General features: G+C 33.3%; 1 protein-coding gene across 3 annotated transcripts; it reads right to left on the reverse strand.

The window, feature by feature from the left end:
• Window positions 1–527: 527 nt before the first annotated feature.
• Window positions 528–18,284, reverse strand: LOC148312462 (proton-coupled amino acid transporter-like protein pathetic). Of its 3 annotated transcripts, XM_088276850.1 has the most exons (8): window positions 18,102–18,284; window positions 15,766–15,803; window positions 10,275–10,578; window positions 7,668–7,845; window positions 6,637–6,997; window positions 4,391–4,569; window positions 3,547–3,719; window positions 528–1,688 (listed from the first exon to the last, which is right to left on the reverse strand). In XM_088276850.1, the coding sequence occupies exons 2-8, from the start codon at window positions 15,796–15,798 to the stop codon at window positions 1,447–1,449; spliced, it is 1,470 nt and encodes a 489-aa protein (XP_088132976.1). In that variant the 5' UTR covers window positions 15,799–15,803; window positions 18,102–18,284; the 3' UTR covers window positions 528–1,446. The 3 variants fall into 3 exon arrangements, with proteins under 3 accessions (XP_088132976.1, XP_088132981.1, XP_088132986.1); XM_088276855.1 differs by lacking the exons at window positions 15,766–15,803; window positions 18,102–18,284 and adding an exon at window positions 13,597–13,703; XM_088276860.1 differs by lacking the exon at window positions 15,766–15,803 and having other exon boundaries at window positions 1,313–1,688; window positions 18,102–18,275.
• Window positions 18,285–21,898: the final 3,614 nt, after the last annotated feature.

The raw sequence follows: 21,898 nt of genomic DNA on the forward strand, positions 1-21,898 counted from the left end.
TCCGCCAGATCCGATTTTATAAAATTTTAAAATAAATACTCTTATTGGAATGCCAATTGTGGGTTTTATTGTTTAAAATATTTATATTCCTGAAAAGCCTGCTAGAAAATACTTAAAAACAGCGTTGTATTTCAAATTGCGCTATATTCATGGAACTTGCCTTCTGACCCATATCGGCCAATCAGAGAGCGGGGATAGGTCAAAAATTAAGATGACGTCATTATCGGTTTGTGTCCTGTGTTTTTTTTAAATACTGAAAAAAAAAACTTAAATTTTTTTCCAATTCTCTATTTCATAATATTTTATCTAAAGATAGATAAATCTTTTAAAAATAAATGTTACTTGGAGAATTTAGCAAGTAGGCGACACATATAATGCAAGTAATAAGTAACATAGCGTGGACTTTTATCACAGATATAATGCAAGTAACATAGCCTTTTTTATTATTATTTTAATTACTCTATTTATGTGACCCGCATGATTCATTTAAAAGTAATAAAATAAATAAAATAATTACCCACTTGCGAAAAAGGTTCGCCATCCCTGGTCTAGGACATACCGAAATGGTGAAACCCTTTAAAAAATATATTTCCTTATTATTACTTTATATTATTATTATTACGACTATATTCGCCGATAGATAGCGTGAATGACTCCAAGTCTTGACTAATATGAACTACAAACAAAATTAAGTAATACAAATCTAATTTGGGCAGATTCTCGACAAAACATCTTTGTTGCCATCCATTTTGCACATGCAAATAATCAAACACATTAGTTTAGACAAGTTTATACATAAAATTATTAACACACTCATATAGGCAAAATATATTGTCGCTGCATATAAAACAGGTGTGTGATAATTTCAGTGAAATCGAGAAATATTAATGTCATGGTAATTTTTGTCCCCTGTTTAAAATACCTTCTTCTAACCCTTCTAACCCAATGATGCATAGGGCACTGCATCGTATTGAAGCAGTTTTATCTCGATCGTTACTTACATGAAGGCAAGGTGATCACTCCTGCGCTTCAGGGACCAGCATAATATTAAATAAATATTAAGGTGTAAAATTACTAATATTTATTTTCACCCCCCCCCCTGGGAATCGAACCCGGGACCTCCAGCACGGTAGCTAAACTCGCTAACCATTACACCACGGAGGCGGATTAAAAATATAGACTATTTATATTTTTTTCAAATAATAAATACTGCTATATGTATTGAAATAGACTATGCAATAAGAATTTTGTACATTAAAAGCATTATCTTTGTGGTATAGTAATATAACACTCTCCTTATCATTCATTGTTCACTTTAAGTGGTATTACACAAAGTGAACGATGAATGATAAGGAGAGTGTTATGCAATAAGTATTTTAATATAATTCTTTTTACTTTATCACGTCGAATTTGTTTCTCATGCAGCGACAGTGGGGGAGATTATTTTTAAATTTGCGGATTCAGAATGTTGGCGAGACTGGCGTAAGTGCCGAATCCGAAGCCCGCGAGGCCGAACAGGATGATGGCGACGTCCTTCCACAGGACCCAGTGGTACTTGCCGAGCCGGTCGGGCCAGAAGGTGATGATCTCGATGATGGGAGGGAATATGAGCGCGAGGGCCGAGCTGCTGACCGCGCCCACCAGTGAGATCACAGCCCCAAGGTTGGGAATCATCGCCGCCAAAACGACTGGAATTTCACATCAAATCCCAATATTATAATTATGCAAGATATGGAATTAAGTCTTGGGGACATTCGACAAAAACAAATTTAAAAATGGTTCAAAATCTGCAATATTACATAATCAAAAAAATTGTGCCAAGTCATTTATGTATAACCAAAGGGACAATCCAATCTTGATATATAAACATTTACTGCCGGTACGTGAAATATTGTGGATGAGTATCATCGTTGAACAACAAACTAGACAAAAATATCGAAGTCCTTTAGTACACAACCATGATACACGATTTACACACAACGAAGGTTTGATAGTCCCAAGAATTAACAATAAATATGGGAGTCAAACACTGCAATATATCGTTCCGAACATTTTTAATTTGTTGTCGACGGATGTTAGAGGTCAAAATAAAATATGGAACAGGCAGAATAAAGGAATGGGTAAATGATCATGAGTTAATTTTATGAAAATTGTAAAATGTTTACATTCTTAATTTTTTTCTCTTTTTTGTGTCTATATTAGGTAAAAATCATTAAAAACAATAAAAAATGTATTAAAAAAGAACTCCACCGACAAGACACACAAGGTGGCTTGGTGGGTCTCTGCAAAAAAAAAAGTTCTAAATATGTATAAATTGTGATTTAAATAAATGTATACAAATAAAAAGTAAAAAAAATAATAAAAACCCTCCCTTCCCGATGTTGTGTACCTTGTACAAATTGCTTCTAATAATTGCTCCATCAATATCTCTATAAATATAATAAATACAAGGCTAAGATTTTAGGTATTCCTCCATAACATATTTACGCATTGATTTAAAAAGAATATTAATAATAATCAGAATTTATTGGGTACATCGGAGGTATTTTGTGAATATCGGAAACAAATATGCGTATAAACAGCGCGTTAAGAGTGTGCGGGAAGCGCTACACTATACTCGCATTTCACTCTTGCATTCTTCACTGTGCGCAAGCGCGAGGAGCTCAACTAGCGACAGTCGGCAGTAGCTCTTGGGCTTGCAACTAGAGTGGACCTACGCTTGTTCCGTGAGAGTTGCCAGATGGTTTTTTAATGTTTTTAGCAAACAAATCTAAATTATTATGATTTTTTAATTCATTTATAATTAATTAAGGGGATTAGCTATGAATGTCCGTATTTTTCCGATTTAAAATCAACACCGGAACGTGCATTTTTATTTTAGCACCGTAAGGGAAAGGTCAAATACTCAACTAAAAGTTAACATATTTTTAACTAGCATATAGCACCTTTTTCTAGGTACTAGATTAAAACATTGTACATGCATTTTGCATCAGGATTGATCCGAACATAATACTAATATAAACACAGAGCTTTTATTTTTTTTTCTAACCCTTTACCGTCTGGCATATCAGTTAGCATATAAAACAGATGATTGGCTTGGATTGGCTTGTGCTTTTGTCCATCTTTCTTCGGATTGATGCGTGAACACGTTGTGCATAAATTCGATTAGGCTAAACTGTCGTAGACGCTTTCATTTTTCAAAACTGGACTGCCAGACGTTATAATTCCATGTAGTGCACAAACGCCCTTATATGTAATGGGGCACTGCATATATAAACAGTGTTATAATGATGAATTACCATGAATCACCAGTTCTAGCAAACCGGTGCGACCAAGCACTGGCTATACCTGTGTAGGATTTTTGCTTATGTCGTAAAAAAAGTACATGCATTATTGCAAAAGTACATTAAAATTTGAAAACAAAAATTAAACAGAAAAAAAAGTACTAAATAAAATTAAAATGAATAAACATAAGAAAGAAGTTGAATTGGTGAAACTTTTTGGTATTGAAATTTTAGTTTTTAAAAATATGAAGTTGTAACTTACATGTAAATAGCACGAGTGAGATTCTCAAAGCGTTTTCTCCGAGTTTTTGAGATTTTTCAGATTCGAACTTTGGTTTCAAAAGGGGCCATATAATGTTCATAGGGACGTAGAACTGCAAACAGTACGACATGAAGATCGCCACGGCCATTATTGCGCGAACACTTTGCGCCATGCTGAAATGTAAAGGCGCATTGTAGAAAACTACATTTCAATCACTGGATGAATTGTTAAAAGGAGAAGTGATATAACATTTGGAGTGTGTCCAAATACTTCATAAATCTGGATTATTAAAAAAAGACATCTCAACATAGGTGAAGGATATGGGAGTCTGGGCATTTACGGGGTTTACGACTGTCATAGGTTGGTTTAAGTGATCATTTTACACACATGTAACATTCACCAATTCTATGATTGACATGATTGACAACCACACTATTCAAATTCTTGGAACCACTAATTATATTAATTAATTTCGAAACAAACTGTTTGAATCAACTAGAATTTCACTGGAGACATCTATTATGAGATGAGAGAAGCTTTTTATTAAGCACAAACTCTTTCATTTGCATGTGAGGCCCGAATCCTGGATTATATTCACATACTCGATACGGACAGTTCAAACAGTTTGTTTCGAAATTAATCAATATAATTAGTGGTTCCAAGAATTTGAGTAGTGTGGTTGTCAAGCATCGGTAGAATTGGTGAATGTTACATGTGTGCAAAGTGATCACTTAAACTAGCGTATGACAGTCGTAAGCCCCATAAATGCCCAGACTTCCATATTCTTCTTCATCTATGTTGAGATGTAAAATAAATAAATAAGAGAAGTGATAGTTGTACTTACAAGTCTCCCGGAGGCAGGTTGAGGGTGATGCTTCCCTTCACGGCATTCCCGTACTTCAAGTAGCCGAAGAATCCGACCGCTGTGTACAGACAGGCCACGATAACCATTCCCGTATTCAACACGCCGTTCCAACCTCCGAAATCTTGCGGAGTCTTCATGTTATTCTCCAAAGGAAGAACCTGCAATATATTAAATACTTTAGATACCCTTAAAAAAATATTCATTTAATACGTGGTGGATATTGTTGTTACTAAGTTTTATTTTATTATGTTTTGAATATTAAAAGTATTAACTTTGTGGATCATATTGATTTATTACTTTGAGAAATAAAAAGACTTTGTTTTTTGATCCACTCACATGTATTTTATTAATTTCATTAATTGATTCGGCAGTCACTTTGTTGTAAAATGTATGCATTTTTAATTAATGTTTTACTTAGTAAATATGTACCATTATTTCTTAAAATCTACTGTGACACGTGTTTCGATGCATTCCGCATCATTTTCAAACATCGTATGTGAAGCTAATGATGCGGAATGCATCAAAACACGTGTCACAGTAGATTTTAAGAAACAGTGGTATTTACTAAGTAAAACATTAATTAAAAATTGTATTTTATTGTTAAAAAACACAAAGTATCAATTTTGTGACAGTTGTTTTGCCTAGTTAAGGAATCTTCAACACTTTCGTTTAAAAATGCCAAAACTAGGCGAAACAACTATCAAAACAAAACAAAAAAATTGTTTTTCAACAATAAAATACAACTTAGTAGTCTCAAAAAATCAATGTTTGATTTTAATATTTAATATATAAATTAAAATGGAGCTCTACAAATTCAACGCCAAATCTATAAATATGGTGGAAGATTATTGGTAAAAGATTGCTAGTTCTTTAACTTTGGTTTATTCTATATATAAGTTGCTAGGTAGCTCTAAGTGAGTAAACTTTCTAGAAGAGACTAATCTAGAATGCTGCTTGCCAGACTAGGTTGGTATCTCTAGGATTGCAGCTATACTGATGGCACCTCTATGTCACCAACATACCCACATTCCTTAGATATAAAATGACTATTATAAATCCATCATCGTGGCCTGTTCAATTAATAGGTAGACTGATGTCATAAAACAAAATGTGTTTATTTAGAAGTTACATGTCACACACAATTATCCCAACGGTGTTTCCACTTTTGGAAACAGTCCTGGAACGCTTCTTTTGTGACGTCCATCAGCTCTTTCGTCGCATTTGCCTTAATCTCAGAAATCGTTTAAAATCTTCTTCCTTTCAAAGATCTTTTGAGTTTGAGGAGCAATAAGAAGTCAGGAGGAGCGAGATCAGGTGAGTAGAGTGGGCAGGAAAGAACAGTGAATGAGCTGAAGCGTTGTTGTGAGCGTTGTCGTTTCATCAGGGATTATTTATATTTTATTTTACCGCCTCCGTAGTGTAATGGTCAGCACGCTAGGCTACCATGCTGGAGATTCCGGGTTAAATTCCCAAGAAAGTCAAAATAAATATTAGTGATTTTTCAGTATAATATTTATTTAACCCAAGATAACTAAACTATATTTGTAGATACAATGCCATTTGTGGATCGCACAATATTGACATATACGTAGTAGCTGTGCGGAATAGTGATTTACTGTTACCAGGGGTGTTAGTTGAAGTTTGCCGGTTTTACTCATAGATGTCGCTAGAGATATGTATACATTTCTATGACTTGGCATCTTTGTCATATTTTTCTATGGACATTAACCTTCAAAAATACACAAGTTACATTCTGCCAAAATAATAGTGTCATAGTTGTTTACCTAAGTGAATATGTCGAGTTTCGTTCCAAGTAAATCGCATTTGCGGCATTCGTTGCTTTTCTTATTTCATCAAAAGAAAAAAGCAGTTGAAGCTCATCAGTTGATATGATGCGGAATGCATTGAAACACGTGTCACAGTACATTTTAAGAAATAGTAGTATTTACTAAGTAAAACATGAATTAAAAATGGATAGATTTTACCACAAAGTGACTGCCGAATCAATTAATGAAATTTAATCAATACTTTTGATTAAGTTTCACATTTTTAATTGCGTAGTCTGCATGCCAGACGAATGTTTAGTTATTAAAGGTTAATATGACCCTGGGTTGGTACCTGAAGCGCAAGGCTGATCACCTTAACACTGCTTCTATTGGATGCAGTGCCCATTTCAGTTGTATGCACCATTGATAAGGGTTAGAAGAAGATTATAGAGCACTCACCACTCCTATTCCTTCGAAGGCATACATGGCAGTGCCGAAGTACAGGGGCAGCTGGCTCCAAGAGGAGAAGGCCTTGACGCTGCTCATGCGGGGCAGGTCCTGCAGCATGTAGTAGAAGGTGATGGCGAGCCCCCACACAGTGAGGATGGCGGCCACGAGCGAGACGGGCGTCAGGTACTTGAGGTTCTTCACCAGGTTCAGTAGGATCATCGGGACCAGTATCACAAACAGGTACCAGTGCACTCCCAGGTCGTAGGACAAGTAGTGCGACGCGACGTCCTGTATGTTGGCGGCCACAAACAGGAAGTATACGCAGCAGAAGCCCAGCTGGGTCACGCACAGGAACACATTTATCACATTTCTGAAAAAATAAAAAATATATTTACTGTTTTGGCGTTTAATTTGTAGAACATCATAATTTATATTTTAAATATTTAAAATCAAACACTGATTTTTAGGTAAGTTGTATTTATTTATTTTTAAAAACACATAAAAATCAAATTCAATACAATTGTTATGTAACTGTTGTATCCACAGTAGTTTGATAATGCCCTAACAAGGCGAAACAATTGTCACAAATTTTATTTTTATATATTTTTAAAAATAAATAGATATAACTTAGTAGACTCTAATAATCAGTATTTGATTTTATTTTTTTTAATATTAATTAATAAACGTAGTTTCTCATATGACAGTATGACTTCCCAACAGCAAGCCTTATAAGAATTTTAGAGAAAGAAAAATTATACATCTTTTTTTATGTTTTTTCAATCACAATGTAAGCTTTTTTTTTAATGATGTGATTGTAAATAATATATATTTTGGTATCAATATATTTTTTTCTGTTTAAAAAAAATATATCTTCACAATTTTCACAATCCTACTTGCAAACATAACACTAAACAGGAGTTATGCGGGTTAATCCATATAAATATAAATGTCATAAACCTCCGAAAATTATTTAATGATTGCTTTGAAATTTTGACACAACGTTACATACGCCTATTTATGTATAGCATAAAAAAACTTACTTGATGACTTTGGAATATTTGCGCAAGTTCTGCGGACCAGTTTCGAACGCAACGCCGACCACATCGGAGAATCCCAGCGATGGCATCTGGCAGCGAATGCACAACTCGTGGGCGCACTTCACCAGCATGTGCATGCAGTGAGTGCATATCACCCCCATGAAAAGGGTCCCTAACAAACCTGCAAGACAATTAAAAAAATTAATAAATTCGTAAATCAATTCCAGCAATCTGTTGCGAATCAAAATGATTTTTGAGTGTGTCCAAACACTCGTTTCACAAATCTGGATTTTCTCTACTTAGGAGCTAATAATAATGAATTTGGTTAATTTATATTTTATAGCGCCATTTTCGTAAAATACTACCTCAAGGGCACTTTACTGTGAATGAAATGGGAAAAAAGATGGTGGAAATTATCCAGCAAACAAATGCATTTTTAGTCTTTTTCTAAAGATTATCTAAGCTTTTCCCATTGCAGTTCACAACCCTCTTACACAATTATTCTTACACTTTGACATCTCAACATAGATGAAGAACAATATGGAAGTCTGGGTATTTGCAGGACTTATGACCTGTCATAGGCTGATAAAGATAGGGTGGTTGGCCACACATTTGATCTAAATATTATTTTATTCTAAAATTTCTAAGTAGATGTGTATATATTGAGCGGAAAATAAAATATTTCTACGACAGAAATGTGCGTCATCAACTGATAACATTAAAGAAACAATAAAATTATTTGTAACACAATTAACCACATATAATTTGTTGTCAATTGAAATGTAAAAACATTATTCGTCATCTTTTTTTTCCAACACTCGCAAAGCTACTACTGCTAATTAAAAGTCTTGTTTCATTAATTGATTCGGCAGTCACTTTGTGGTACAATCTATCCATTTTTAATTAATGTTTTACTTTGTAAATATGTACCACTATTTCTTAAAATCTACTGTGACACGTGTTTCGATGCATTCCGCATCATTTTCAAACACCGTATGTGAAGCTAATTCTAAATTTTAGAGTTGGGTCCTTGGGACGTTGAAGGTTGAAGAGAGTTATCTTGACCTATCTTTAATTTCCAAATTTTTAAAACCCATAACTTTGTTAAAAATCAATTTTTGCTTTCTTTTTAAAAATCATAAATAAGTCTATACTTTTGTGTTTTTAAAACAAATAAAAAAAGAGACAAATCCTAATGTTATTCAACACGACTCCCGTATTGAATGGGTGGCTGCAATATTTGTATGGACACGGGAGCCATGCTCGAAGCACAGAATGCGTTAAGTTAATATAATCTAACAAGGAATTAATTAAGAAATTGAAATGAGTCAATTAGTATTTGATATACTCGTATTGCATATTATATCAAATAGAACTAAATAGACAAAGTGACCGTGATCTATTACAAAAATACTGAAAGAGATAAGAAACTATGTAATGTAGGCCAAGATTGCAGTCCTTTCATGATTTCATATTATGTGTAAATGTTGCTAACTTGTTTATCCTTGATTCATCAACATGTACTTCAAACTAGACTTGTTTGTGGTGAGGCTTTTATTCAAATCAATAAACTCCTAAACTACAGGTAAAATGAACTAAACTCCTAAACTAAACTGTAGGTAGCGAGTACTTATTTGATCTTTTTGAGAGTCAATGCATGCAATTCCGGAAATGCATGCAACAGAACGCCGTCTTTGCTGTTATATAAGTAACCACTGCAGTCCAAAAAAATAAGATGCAAAGGAGTATGTTGCGTTCACGCTTTTATTATTTAAATGCAAATTAAAACATAAAACTTTTTATATCTTAATGGGAATTAAAAAATTAAACTGAAAAAAAAACCTTTTAATTTGAAATGTTTTTAAGAAGTGAAATTTTAAAAAACAACTTGGATAATAACTCATTTTCAGCTGAAATCTCCTGGCATTTTTCCAATTTATAGATTATAAAAAAAATATATCTTCTGATTTCATCAGCACGCAATGGTGCACAAGGCATCAGATTGACATGATGTCTACTTGTTTGTTAATTATATGAAGCCAAGGTGATCCTTCTCCTTACCCTTATCCGAAATCAAAAATGCATAGGGCATATATCAGATTGATGCAATGCTAAGTTGATTGTTAATTATATGAAGGCAAAATGATTAGTTTTACGCTTCGGGTACCAGTACAGGGTGATATTAAATAAATATTTAAGTGAAAACACAATATACTTATTTTGACCCCCCTGGGAATCAAACCTGAGACCTGTAGCATGGTACCCAGACACGGTAACCACTACACTATGGAGGTGAATTATTACTATGACAATTTAAAAGAATCAAATGTGTGAGGAAAGAACAGTAAAACTAATTTACAGGGCGAATCTGGTTGGTTATAGAAGCAGAAAAAAACTTGGCATGATCAAGTATTTTAAATGCTTGAAAGTAGTCAGGTCAGGAGTCGGAATAATCAGCGGGTATGTGTGAGGAGATACATGAATGTCAAAGAGGCAAAGATTATTTCCAAAAACAGATTGGTATGGCGTTTCTCTCTGCCTACCTATGCGGGAAGCAACGTGATGGTTTTATTTTTTTATTTTTTTTATTTAAAAAGTACAGTCACTCACCCACGACCAATCCGGCATTTTTGAAAGCATCCGGCATAGCCAAGATGCCAGTTCCAACATTTCCCTTTAACAGATGTATGAGCGTGTCCACATTGGACGTGGGATGTTCCAAGTTTCGGTCCAGTATTGGATTGTAGTTGTTTTTGCAAGTGCTCTTGAAGCCCTCAGAATCGGAGTCACCAATCTGTTTCTTTTCTTCGGTCGTTGAATCGTTGGTCACTATCCCGTCAAACGGGACTACTTCCGGATTCTCCGGGTCACCCGGCCCAATCAGCAGTGGCTGTCTCTCTTCCTTCATTTTGCTCTGTTGAAAAATAACAGACATTTTTAGAATCTCAAAATACATAGATCAATTGGAAAAATAGAATTTGAGCCATAATATACTAAAGTTCAATCTACGTTCAGTTGAGTCATATTTAAAAGAGAACACTTGTCTTTTACTATATGAGTTATATTTATAATTAATCAGTCTTGATAAAGAAGCGGTTAACTTCGAAACCGGTAGACATTATAATTAAGTTATAATAAAATATTTATAGTGATTTTAAAACAAAGTTTCATTTTAATTATGAGTTATATTTGTTTAATTTTAACGATTTTGGAAGCTACAGATGCTTCCATCTTCGTGTCTGAAATATCAACTATATTAAGCTTTGCTTTATATTTAGACCCGAAGATGGAAGCATGTGTAGCTTTCGAAAATAGTCATTAAAATAAAATAAATATAAATCAAGTGGTAAAAAACAAGTGTTTTCTTTTAAATTTCATCTTATCTTACCACAAAATGAATACCGAATTAATAAATAAAACAGTTAAATCACAGCAAAAAGAGTACTTTTTGCTGTGATGTAAAAAAAATAAAGTAAAAATTTGTATAATTTTGTATGAATTAAAATAGAGAATATGTTTCTAATATTTCTTATTACCTATAATAATTATTACAATGTATTTTAATACATTGTTGTCAGGTTTTTTTTTTCATCAACTCTGACCCTAATTATACTCAGACAGTCTGTCGACCCTCAGTATACTAATCACAGGTTACTTGTGATGCAAACCCAATTCCCATCTGTACAGTGTTTTTTGGCGTCTCTCGCTCCCTACCAACAGTGTGTAAAAGACTTTTTTAGCATTTCATACAAGCAATTTGTTTAGTTCAATCAATGTACAATGAATTTAATAATGCGAAGTTGGCAAATCACAGTGAAAAATGTAGTTTTATAAAAAAATCACATCAAATTAATATATATAATTTTATATAAATTAAAATAGAGAAAAAGTTTTTATATTTTTTATTACCTAATATTATTATTACAATATTCTACCATACTGTATACTTAAACATGTCCGCCTCCGTAGTGTAATGGTCAGCACGCTCGGCTACCGTTCTGGAGGTCCCGGGTTTGATTCCCAAAGGGGGTAAAATAAATATAAGTGATTTTTTCACTGTCATATTTATTCAATATTACCCTGGACTGTGGTACCTGAAGCGGAGGGCTGATCACCTTTCCTTCATGTGTAAAACGATCAAGATAACACTGCGTCAATATGACAAGTGCCCTATGCACCATTGGGGTGCGGATAAGGGTTTTATTATTATTATTATTAAACATATTAGGTTTTTTTGTAAAGACTATTTGAATATTAAAAATGTGCATGAATGGATTACCATTCAATATTTTAAATTGGATACTAAATATCAATAACAATAAGAACATTAGTTTGGTAAGTACCTAATTTACGATTTTAAAATGTTCATATCATATGATAGATACACGCCAAAAATATGTGCGTTGATATAATTGCGACCCAGTTTCTCCAGGGTATGCTTGGCTACAATAGTTTAGAGACTAGAAGGAATGTGTATTTGATTACGCATTTTTATCGATTTTGTGCGGTATGATCGATAATCCTGAAATTATCCAGAGCATTGGTCTGTATGTTCCCGATAGTTACCTAAGACAGCGTCGGCATAGATTGTTTCACATTCCTATACACAGGACCAACCTGCCGATGGTTATGCCTGTAGGAAGAGCTACCGCTATGTTGAACAATATCACATTGGATATTGATCTGTTCCATGTGTCCGAAGGAGTTTTCCGAAGCGAGATTCTTCTACACATTTAACAAGAGTCTTCTTGCGTAATTTTTAATTTGTTTTTTTAATGTATACGCCTTAAATGTTTGTTTGTAATATATATATTAATTATTGAATAAATTGAATTGAATTGAATTGAATTGAATAATGAACACCTATCAATATTTCATATTAACAGGGTGTTCTATTTTCGTGTTTAATATACAAATTCACTAAATGTATAAAAATTTCATACACAGTATCATCATCATAACCAAAGTACTCACCTGACAACAGTCTTAATAACTAAAACGTAAACAAAATTTGTGTCAGAGTTCACCTTATCACAAAAATAATTAAAATTACTACTTTAAATTAGCATCTTAAACCACCAATTTAATCAAATGATACACGTGGCATTCAAATGATAATATATATATATATATATATATATATATATATATATATATATATATATATATATATATATATATATATATATATATACTTATTTATATATATATATATATATATATATATATATATATATATATATATATATATATATATATATATATATATATATATATATATATATATATATATATATATATATATATATATATATATAATACCTAATGTTCCCCAACAACAAATCAAAATATATACAATACAAAGTATTTATTGACTTGGCGTTTAATTTGTAGAACTCCATTTTAATTTATGTATTTATTTTAAATCAAACACAGATTTTTTGAGTCTACTAAGTTGTATTTTATTAACAAAAAACACATAAAAAATTATATTGTGACAATTGTTTCGCATTGTTAGGGCATTATCAAACGAATGTTCGTTTGATAATGCCCTAATGTTCGACATTCGTTTGAAATGCCCTAACAAGGCGAAACAATTGTCACAATATAATTTTTTATGTGTTTTTTGTTAGTAAAATACAACTTAGTAGACTCAAAAAATCTGTGTTTGATTTAAAATAAATACATATATACAATACAAAGTATGTAAATAAAAAGATTACAATAATAGAGATATAGTATAAACTGTGATAAGTCATAGAAAAATATTATAAACATGAGTCATTAATTTTATCTGTCAGAACAATACCATAAAATAATTGACCATAAATATTAAACAACAAATTGTCGTCCACAGTCAAACAGTACTTCAATATGGTCAATTATTATCAATTAAAAAATTATTATCATATCAAAGAATAAAATAGCTCACCACTGAGTAGCCCATTGTGGATGTTATCAAAGTATGTAAATGTTTATTTCTTTATGATTCAACACAGGACATGGAGAATGTGTTCATGCCGGCGGACCAAACACAAATGACATAATCTCAGTCCGAAATACTGACATGTTTGATTACATAGTGACCCGTTGTACCATAGTGTAGAGCCATTGGTCACTGAGTCAATATCTTGGTGCAATGGAAAATTTATTAGGTCAGATAATATATATTTTTTTATAATAAATAAATAAATAAATAAATATATATATATATATATATATATATATATATATATATATATATATATATATATATATATATATATATATATATATATATATATATATATATTTATTTATTTTCCATTTATTAAATGGTGATACTTAGTTTATATTTAATGATAAAAAAGACAGAATATTATTTAAATATCTACTTGAATGCATGCAAATATCTTTTTCTTCTTCAAACCCTTATCTGCACCCCAATGGTGCATAGGGCACTGCATTATATAAACGCGGTTTTATCTTGATCGTTAACACACGAAGGAAAGGTGATCAGCCCTCCGCTTCAGTTACCAGTCTAGGGTAGTATTGAATAAATCACTTATATTTATTTGAACCACCCCTGGGAATCGAACCCGGGACCTCTAGAACGATAGCCGAAACATAACACTATGGAGGCATGTAAAAATAGACCATTCCTTTAAAAAAACATGGTCTTCCTAAAAATTAAAACAAAATCTTGAATATATACATACATTTGTATATTCATTTACATAATACGTAATAAATAATAAAAAAAAATGCAAAGACCCACCAAACCACCTTATGTGATTTATCAAATTATTTGCTTTTAGGCAAAATTTCATTAATTTATTCGGCAGTCACTTTGTGGTAAAATCTATCAATTTTTTATTAATGTTTTACTCAGTTAATACCACTATTTCTTAAAATCTACTGTCACATGTGTTTCGATGCATTCCGCATCATTTTCGCATACGGTGTTTGAAAATGATGCGGGATGCATCGAAACATGTGTCACAGCAGATTTTAAGAAATAGTGGTATTTACTAAGTATAACATTATAATTTTTTTATGTAAATTTTGTTCTGTTTGTGTCTAACCTAACCTGGGAAGGAATAAATTGGTTAAGGATTTTTTTTTAAAAAATAAAGTACTGTTAGAATTAGGAGAAAAATAAATACATATAAAACATAATATTAAGTTTTTTGTTACGAGCACAGTTCATTATTTATTGAGAGATGTCTCCTCAAAAAGATAAGGATGCACAATTTATGTAAAAATTAAAACCATTTTCAACAACCATGCATATGCATTTAGAAATAATACATGGTCTTTTAATAAAAATAACAAAGAAACACATATCGCTCACTCCTTCCAAGAACGTCATAAATCAAAAATCGTCAATTTTCAGTTGTGCATGTTTTCGGATTGCCCAGAAAATGTACTATATCCCAGCAAAAGAGGCATATTTTTAGCATAATATTTACCCCGCTACAGGGCAGAAAGTGTTGTTTTTGCATTTTGAAGAAAAGGTATTGTTTAATTATTTTTTTAAATAAACTAAATATTTTTCAAATGGAGAAAAAACCTTCAGGTTTTACCTAAAAAGATCAGTTGCACAGTAAAAAGTTCAATGAGTGGCTTGATATTTATTTTTTATCCATTGTATTATATTTTTAAACTTTAAAAACGTTCTCCTGAAAAATCAAGTTTTTTGATTTATGACGTTCTTGAAAGGAATGAGCGATATCACAAACAAAAGCTAATAATAATATAATAAAAACATCACTGACATACACAGCAAAACAATGATAAAGTGATATTGTAAAAAAAATATTTTTTAAGTTATGATCTTCTTTAGTAGAAAGCTCGACAAGAAGTGAGCTCCGGTACCTATTTTTAAACACAGACTATAAAAAAATTACATTTAACTCTTGAAAGGCAGGTGCCAAAAAATAGCGCTCTTCATATTTGTCATGCAAAATAAATACAGATCACATTTGACATTCCTCCAGAAAATGAAAATAAATTTATATACGTTCATAACAGTAATTTAATATACGTTTTGTTACAAGTGACACACAGATACACATACACAGCGAGTACTTATTGTCAGGCAGGAGGAACTAACACTCACTTTAATTACCCGCAATGGTGTACCATCAACCATTTCCACTGAAATCAATTATATTCAATTTTCTATGAATCATATTTATCAGTAATAAAAAATAAAAGAATAAAAATAAATAATATTTAATTTTTGTAATTTATTTATTAATTACTACCAACACTACATTATTTTTTATTTACTCAAACGGTAACTGTACGTGCAAGACTCAAAAAAGGAATGCCCCATAATTTGATTTGATTTTTGAGTAGAGTTAAGAAAATGTTGGAATTTTATTGGAACTGATCTTCCAAAAATTACACGTGACCTGAAGTGGAGTACCAAAAGACCCCAGTTCATTTTGTATGGAAATTGCAGTACGTAACTCGAAGCAAGTACCAACTCGCCGCCAGCTGAGTCATAGACGGGACGTCTTTTCCAACACGCAGCCAAGTGCCGACTGAGCGAAAGCGAGAGGCTGGGAATCGGATCAAACAAAACCAGAGTAGTGTGATTGTCTCGCTCTCTCCATGTGGTAATACCACATTTATTAGAATGAAAGAATTAACATGTCGCTAGCAGACAAAAAATTTACGTGCTGATATATAAATGCATTGATTTAGCGGTACCGACTGATTGTGCTTTTTATGAAAAACAATATTTTGAACATTTAACAAATTTAAATTATAAAAATAAAAAAGAGAAAATTTTCTTTAACCGCCCTACACATACGCATCTTTTTTCCGCACCATTGCGCTAACTCTGTGCCAAAAATATTTAATGGAGAGGGAACACGCTAACAAAAAAGTACATCAGCTCCGTTCTAAAAGCACCTATTATGCCAAAAAAAAGGTATGAATACAACAAACATTGATTTCATAATTCTGTAAAAAAAAGAGGAATTTTTTCTACCGAATTAACGGAATTACTATACAGTAAGTAGCTCTTATAATACTTATGTTATGGAATTCAAATTCATATATGGGGGATTTTAATCCACTTGTTTAAGCCATCTAGGTTAATATCGATGATTGGTAAATTTAGGATAAACCGGGATGTAACCGCAGACTACAGAAGTTGTAAGAAAGCTTTGCTTACTCTTCCTTTTTTTCTATTAATTACCATACAAACAGACCAGTAGTATTTTCCGATTGGCAGACTAACTGTGGTTGCTATTCTTCAAAAATAAACATCTTAGATAATCCAAGGTGTTTTACTTTAGTCTACCAGATTTCCCCAAATAATCTTTTTTAGGTTCCAAGTCCGCATGAGACACATAACATATTCTTTATATGAAGCGTTGACTCAAAACGGTTGATTTTTGCTATCGGTGTCTAAAATCAGGGATTACAAAATATAACAAAACATATGAATGCTTGTTCAGTAATTGAATAACAATCAAACTTTTATTTATAAAAATTTACTTAGTGAATGCCACTATTTCTTAAAATCTACTGCGACACGTGTTTCGATGCGTTCCGCATAATTTTCAAACATCAGATTTTACCACAAAGTGACTGCCGAATCAATTGATGAAGCAATAAAACTACTGGAAAAGTGTGAAGAAAGTTAATTTTACAACACATTTACAACATATGGACCCCTTTGTGTAGTATCCTAAGCTACAAATTGACAAATTTGAGTTTTTTAATGTATTTAGCTTCAACTAACAAAACAATGTACTTTGCAATAATTCAAAATAAACACAAAACTCAAACGATTCAGGACAAACGTTTCATTCAAAATATTTTAAAATCCTTCTGTAAAATTGCGTTTTATGGTTACAGATAAGATTATCATAGTTTACTACGTGGTCAATGTATTGCAATTCGTAGACTCTTATTTGACTATTATTTAGGAGCAAATACTGGCTTATATTAACATAATGACTATTTTAAAAAAATCTTATAATCAGGGAGTGATCATTTACTTTCAATTTTATTGGAAATACGAGAAAATAGTAATATGAGAAGATATTATTCTTATAAAACAACCACAAACCGATATAATTTCTCAATTGTATCAACGCAAAGTAAACAACCACAAACGTACCTAAACGATTTCTAAAATGACATTACGAAGAAAATTAAGCCAAAATAATTTTGAATGATGAACTAAACTGTCAACAATATATATGTTTTTACACCAGAATAATCAATAAGTGCAAGATAACATCAGTATATTCATCAATTTTTAAATTAAACATATGTTATTTAAATTAATGCGCCTAAGACGTTTCAACATAAGTGCTTTTTCGTTCAAATGTTGAAAATAATTAACGAAATAGTTAATAATCCTTGCATATTGCGAAAATATAGAGCTTAGAAAAAGGGTGAATCAATATGGACAATATTAGTTTCACTCACCCCTAAAATCCAATGTCAACGAAGCAGTAATTAAGAATCTGCTCGTAAATGATCGCTGCACTTACATATAAGGGTTTCCTCTTTATTTTATTTTTTCAAAAAGAGTATGAAAACGTTGAAAATTTTATTGTAATTTTTATCTGTACAATACCCCGACGGGTGACAGATAGAATTATTTAATTTGACCATAGAAATAGAAAGTAGAAATCTCATAAAACATTGCCAGTATGTTAATGTTTCTATATTATCTCATTAATGACTAGATTTAAGTACTCATCCAATAAAATATTAGGGTAAAGATGTACAAAATAAATAAGAATTAGAGTTCACAAATACGTTTAAAAAAACTGGCACCTTTGAATTTCATTTTATACCATTATTTATGTCGACATGTCATATTTTCCTTTTCCGTTGTTTAAAGTTCGTTTTTGTGTATATTGTTTTGATAAGAGGACCCATAAAATTATTACAGTCTTTTGCAGTCAAAGTTCAAACTTTCGTCCAATTTCATACTGATGAAAGAATTAACGATAGCAAAAAATCGCAGTCCCATAAAATAAAGTATTTGTGTTTGCGTATATATCCAGAGTAGAGTATTTTATTTTCTCGTAGATTTTTTACCCCGAAGAGTCAGGACAACCAGATTTTTTGATCAATTACTATTAGCGCGGAAACCCTTTGGACTTATATTAATCAGACCCTAATAGTAGGGACGTAACGTAACACGTTACGATGTGAGCATTCGTATAGTCAGTACAGCGAGCTGAGCGCTCCATCCATAGTCGGAGCGCTCGCCGCGAGCTATGTACGACGAAATGCTCCGGTCAGTCCCTACTATTAAGGTGGAGACTGATCGGAGGATTTCGTCGTAACATAACGTCGTAACATTGCTCGCGCCGAGCATCAGTGAGCATCCGAAACTATGAATGGAGTGCTTGGCTCGCTGTACTGACTGCCTGAATGCTCGCATCGTAACATGTTACGTTACGACGAAATGCTCCGGTTAGTCTTCTCAATATAGGAAGTGGAGGGGTCTAGAAAAAAAACACAAAGTGGGCGGTGGTCAAAATAAGGTCGGATTTGAGCGTGAATGGGAAATTTTCGGAATGCGGGCCGGATCCGGACCTGTACTACTATTAGCTAATGAAATCTCGCGGGAAATTCAAATATCGTAAAGAAGGTTTTTTTTCTCGTGCTAAACGGTACAATTTCGGAAATGAAGCATCTCTTTCGATTCATTGAAATAGGTAGAAATTTGTCGAACCAATAATATAATATTATGTAATTAAAATGGAAAATCACAAAGTTAGTGGTTCAAATATAATATGTATCAATTATATTTGAAGCAATAACTTTGTGATTTTGCATTTTATTATTTAAATGTAACTTTGTTTTAAAATCACTATAAATATATCATTATTACTTTATTTAACAGGGGAGGTCAAATAAATAAAGTTTTTTTTTAAACTCTAATATTTATACAATATTACTCTGGACCAGTCCAACCTGAAGCGGAGGGCTGATCACCTTTCCTTCATGTGTTAACGATCAAGATAACGCTGCGCTTATATGATGTAGTGCCTTATGCACCATTGGGGTGCGGATAAGGGTTTGGAGAAGATAGACAACAGATCATTGTAATAACTCATAAACCATCACGCCGCTTTTTCACAGGGATAGGCAGAGTGAATATAACGTCACTCTACTCTGTCCTTGGAAGCATTCATCGCCTCTTCCACATTCATGCATCGTATTGATGTTATCTTGTTCGTTACTTACACGAAGGCACTCCTGCGCTTCAGGGACCAGTCCAGGGTAATATTAAATAAATATTAGAGTGTAAAATCACTAATATTTATTTCCCACCCCCCGGAATCGAACCCGGGACCTCCAGCGCAGTAGCTAAACACGCTAACCATTATACCAGAGAGGCGGATTGGATAATATATCCTCATTCATACCTGCCAATTATTCCGACTCCTGGCCTGACCACTTGGCATGTTCGAGTATATAAAATACTTGATCATCCTAAGTTTTCCTCGGTCCTCCTCTGTTTCCATTTCCAACTACATTCGCCTCATAAATTTGTTTTACTGTCTTTTCTTCACTCATCCGTCCTCACTTCACTTAAACTATCTCAATATCTTAATTTTATCGATAATGCTTATCTTAGCCTTGCATTCATTCCTTACATCACCATTCGAACATTTATCATACATTCTTTTGTCGCACAATCGTCTGAGAGACCGCATTTTGACTGCATTCAGTCTATTCGATCCATTGAATTTGTAAAAATAATTTCGATGATTTTTTTACTCTAATACTACTACTACTCTACCATCACGCCGTTTCCCCGCAGAGATAGGCAGAGAGGATGGAACGCCACACTCTTCTGTCCTGACATATAGGGTCCGCCATCTAAAGTTTTTTTTTTCAACTAGTGCTTATTTCGTGAATGGTAACACTTAGCTCATGTCTGATTTGACAGATAATTAGTTTTATCCTTCCGCTGAGCGAATATGGTTGTGTATACGCTTGAACAACGCTGGGAAATATTGCGACATTACTTTGAAAATCATGGTAATGTTGCAGAATGTGTGCGAAAATTGCGTACGGTTTTTGGAAGAAGAGAAGCACCGTCAGCTCCGTATGTTCGTTATCTTGTGAAAAAAGTGAAAGAAACTGGCATCCTCATCGATAAACCAAAGCGTGAAAAGCCAAAAACAGTGCGTACACCCGAGAATATCGATGTTGTGGCAGAAAGTGTGCGTGAAGCGCCATCAACATCAATTCACCGTCGTTCTCAACAATTGAACATTTCGGAGACATCATTGAGACGAATTTTGCATAAAGACCTTGGTATGACGCCATACAAAGTCCAATTGGTTCAGGAGTTGAAGCCAACTGACCATCCAATGCGTTTTCGCTTCGCTGAGTGGGCCTGCGATCGACTTACAGAAGATGCCGATTTTGCCAAAAAAATCATCTTTTCGGATGAAGCTCATTTTGATCTTGGCGGGTATGTAAACAAGCAAAATTGTCGTATTTGGGGCACAGAAAACCCGCACGCATACATTGAAAAGCCGGTACACCCAAAACGAGTCACTGTTTGGTGCGGATTTTGGTCCAGAGGCATAATTGGGCCATTTTTCTTTGAAAATGAGCAAGGAGTGGCCGTTACAGTCAATGGCGATCGTTATCGGGCCATGTTGAACGGATTTTTGTTCACAAAAATTGAAGAGGAGGATATTGGCAACATTTGGTTTCAACAGGACGGCGCTACGTGCCACACAGCCGAAGCTACACTCGATGTTTTGCGCCCTGTTTTAAAAAAAAAAAAGTTATTTGGCGGACCCTTTACACTCCCGCCTCCTTCACATCTATACATCTAGTCATACATGCCCTCCGATTACGCAGACTTTTGTCACCTCAAGATTTTAGACTCTGATTGATCTGATCGTGCCAAGTCTTTTTCGGCCCTCCTCGTTCTGTTCTTTCGCTCACATTCGCCACATATACTTTCTTAGTCATCTCTCACTATCCATTCGCTCCACATGTCCATACCACCTTAAAGAACTCTTTCCAATCTTCTCAAGTATCCTTTGTTCAGCCTTACATTCCTTTCTTATATCTTCGTTTTTAATTCTGTAATGATTTTCGACACATTCGTCTGAGGGGGCGCATTTCAACAGCGTTATATCTGCTTTCGTCCTTCCTTTGCCAGTTCCATGTATCACTTCCATGCATCAGTGTCGGTACCAGCACTCCCCTGTGAACCGCCAGTTTGGCTTCCATGG

The sequence above is a fragment of the Brachycentrus maculatus genome, unplaced genomic scaffold (assembly GCF_059751285.1).
Source record: "Brachycentrus maculatus isolate JH-2025_06_01 unplaced genomic scaffold, ASM5975128v1 h1tg000039l, whole genome shotgun sequence".
In the NCBI taxonomy this organism is placed as follows: domain Eukaryota; kingdom Metazoa; phylum Arthropoda; class Insecta; order Trichoptera; family Brachycentridae; genus Brachycentrus; species Brachycentrus maculatus.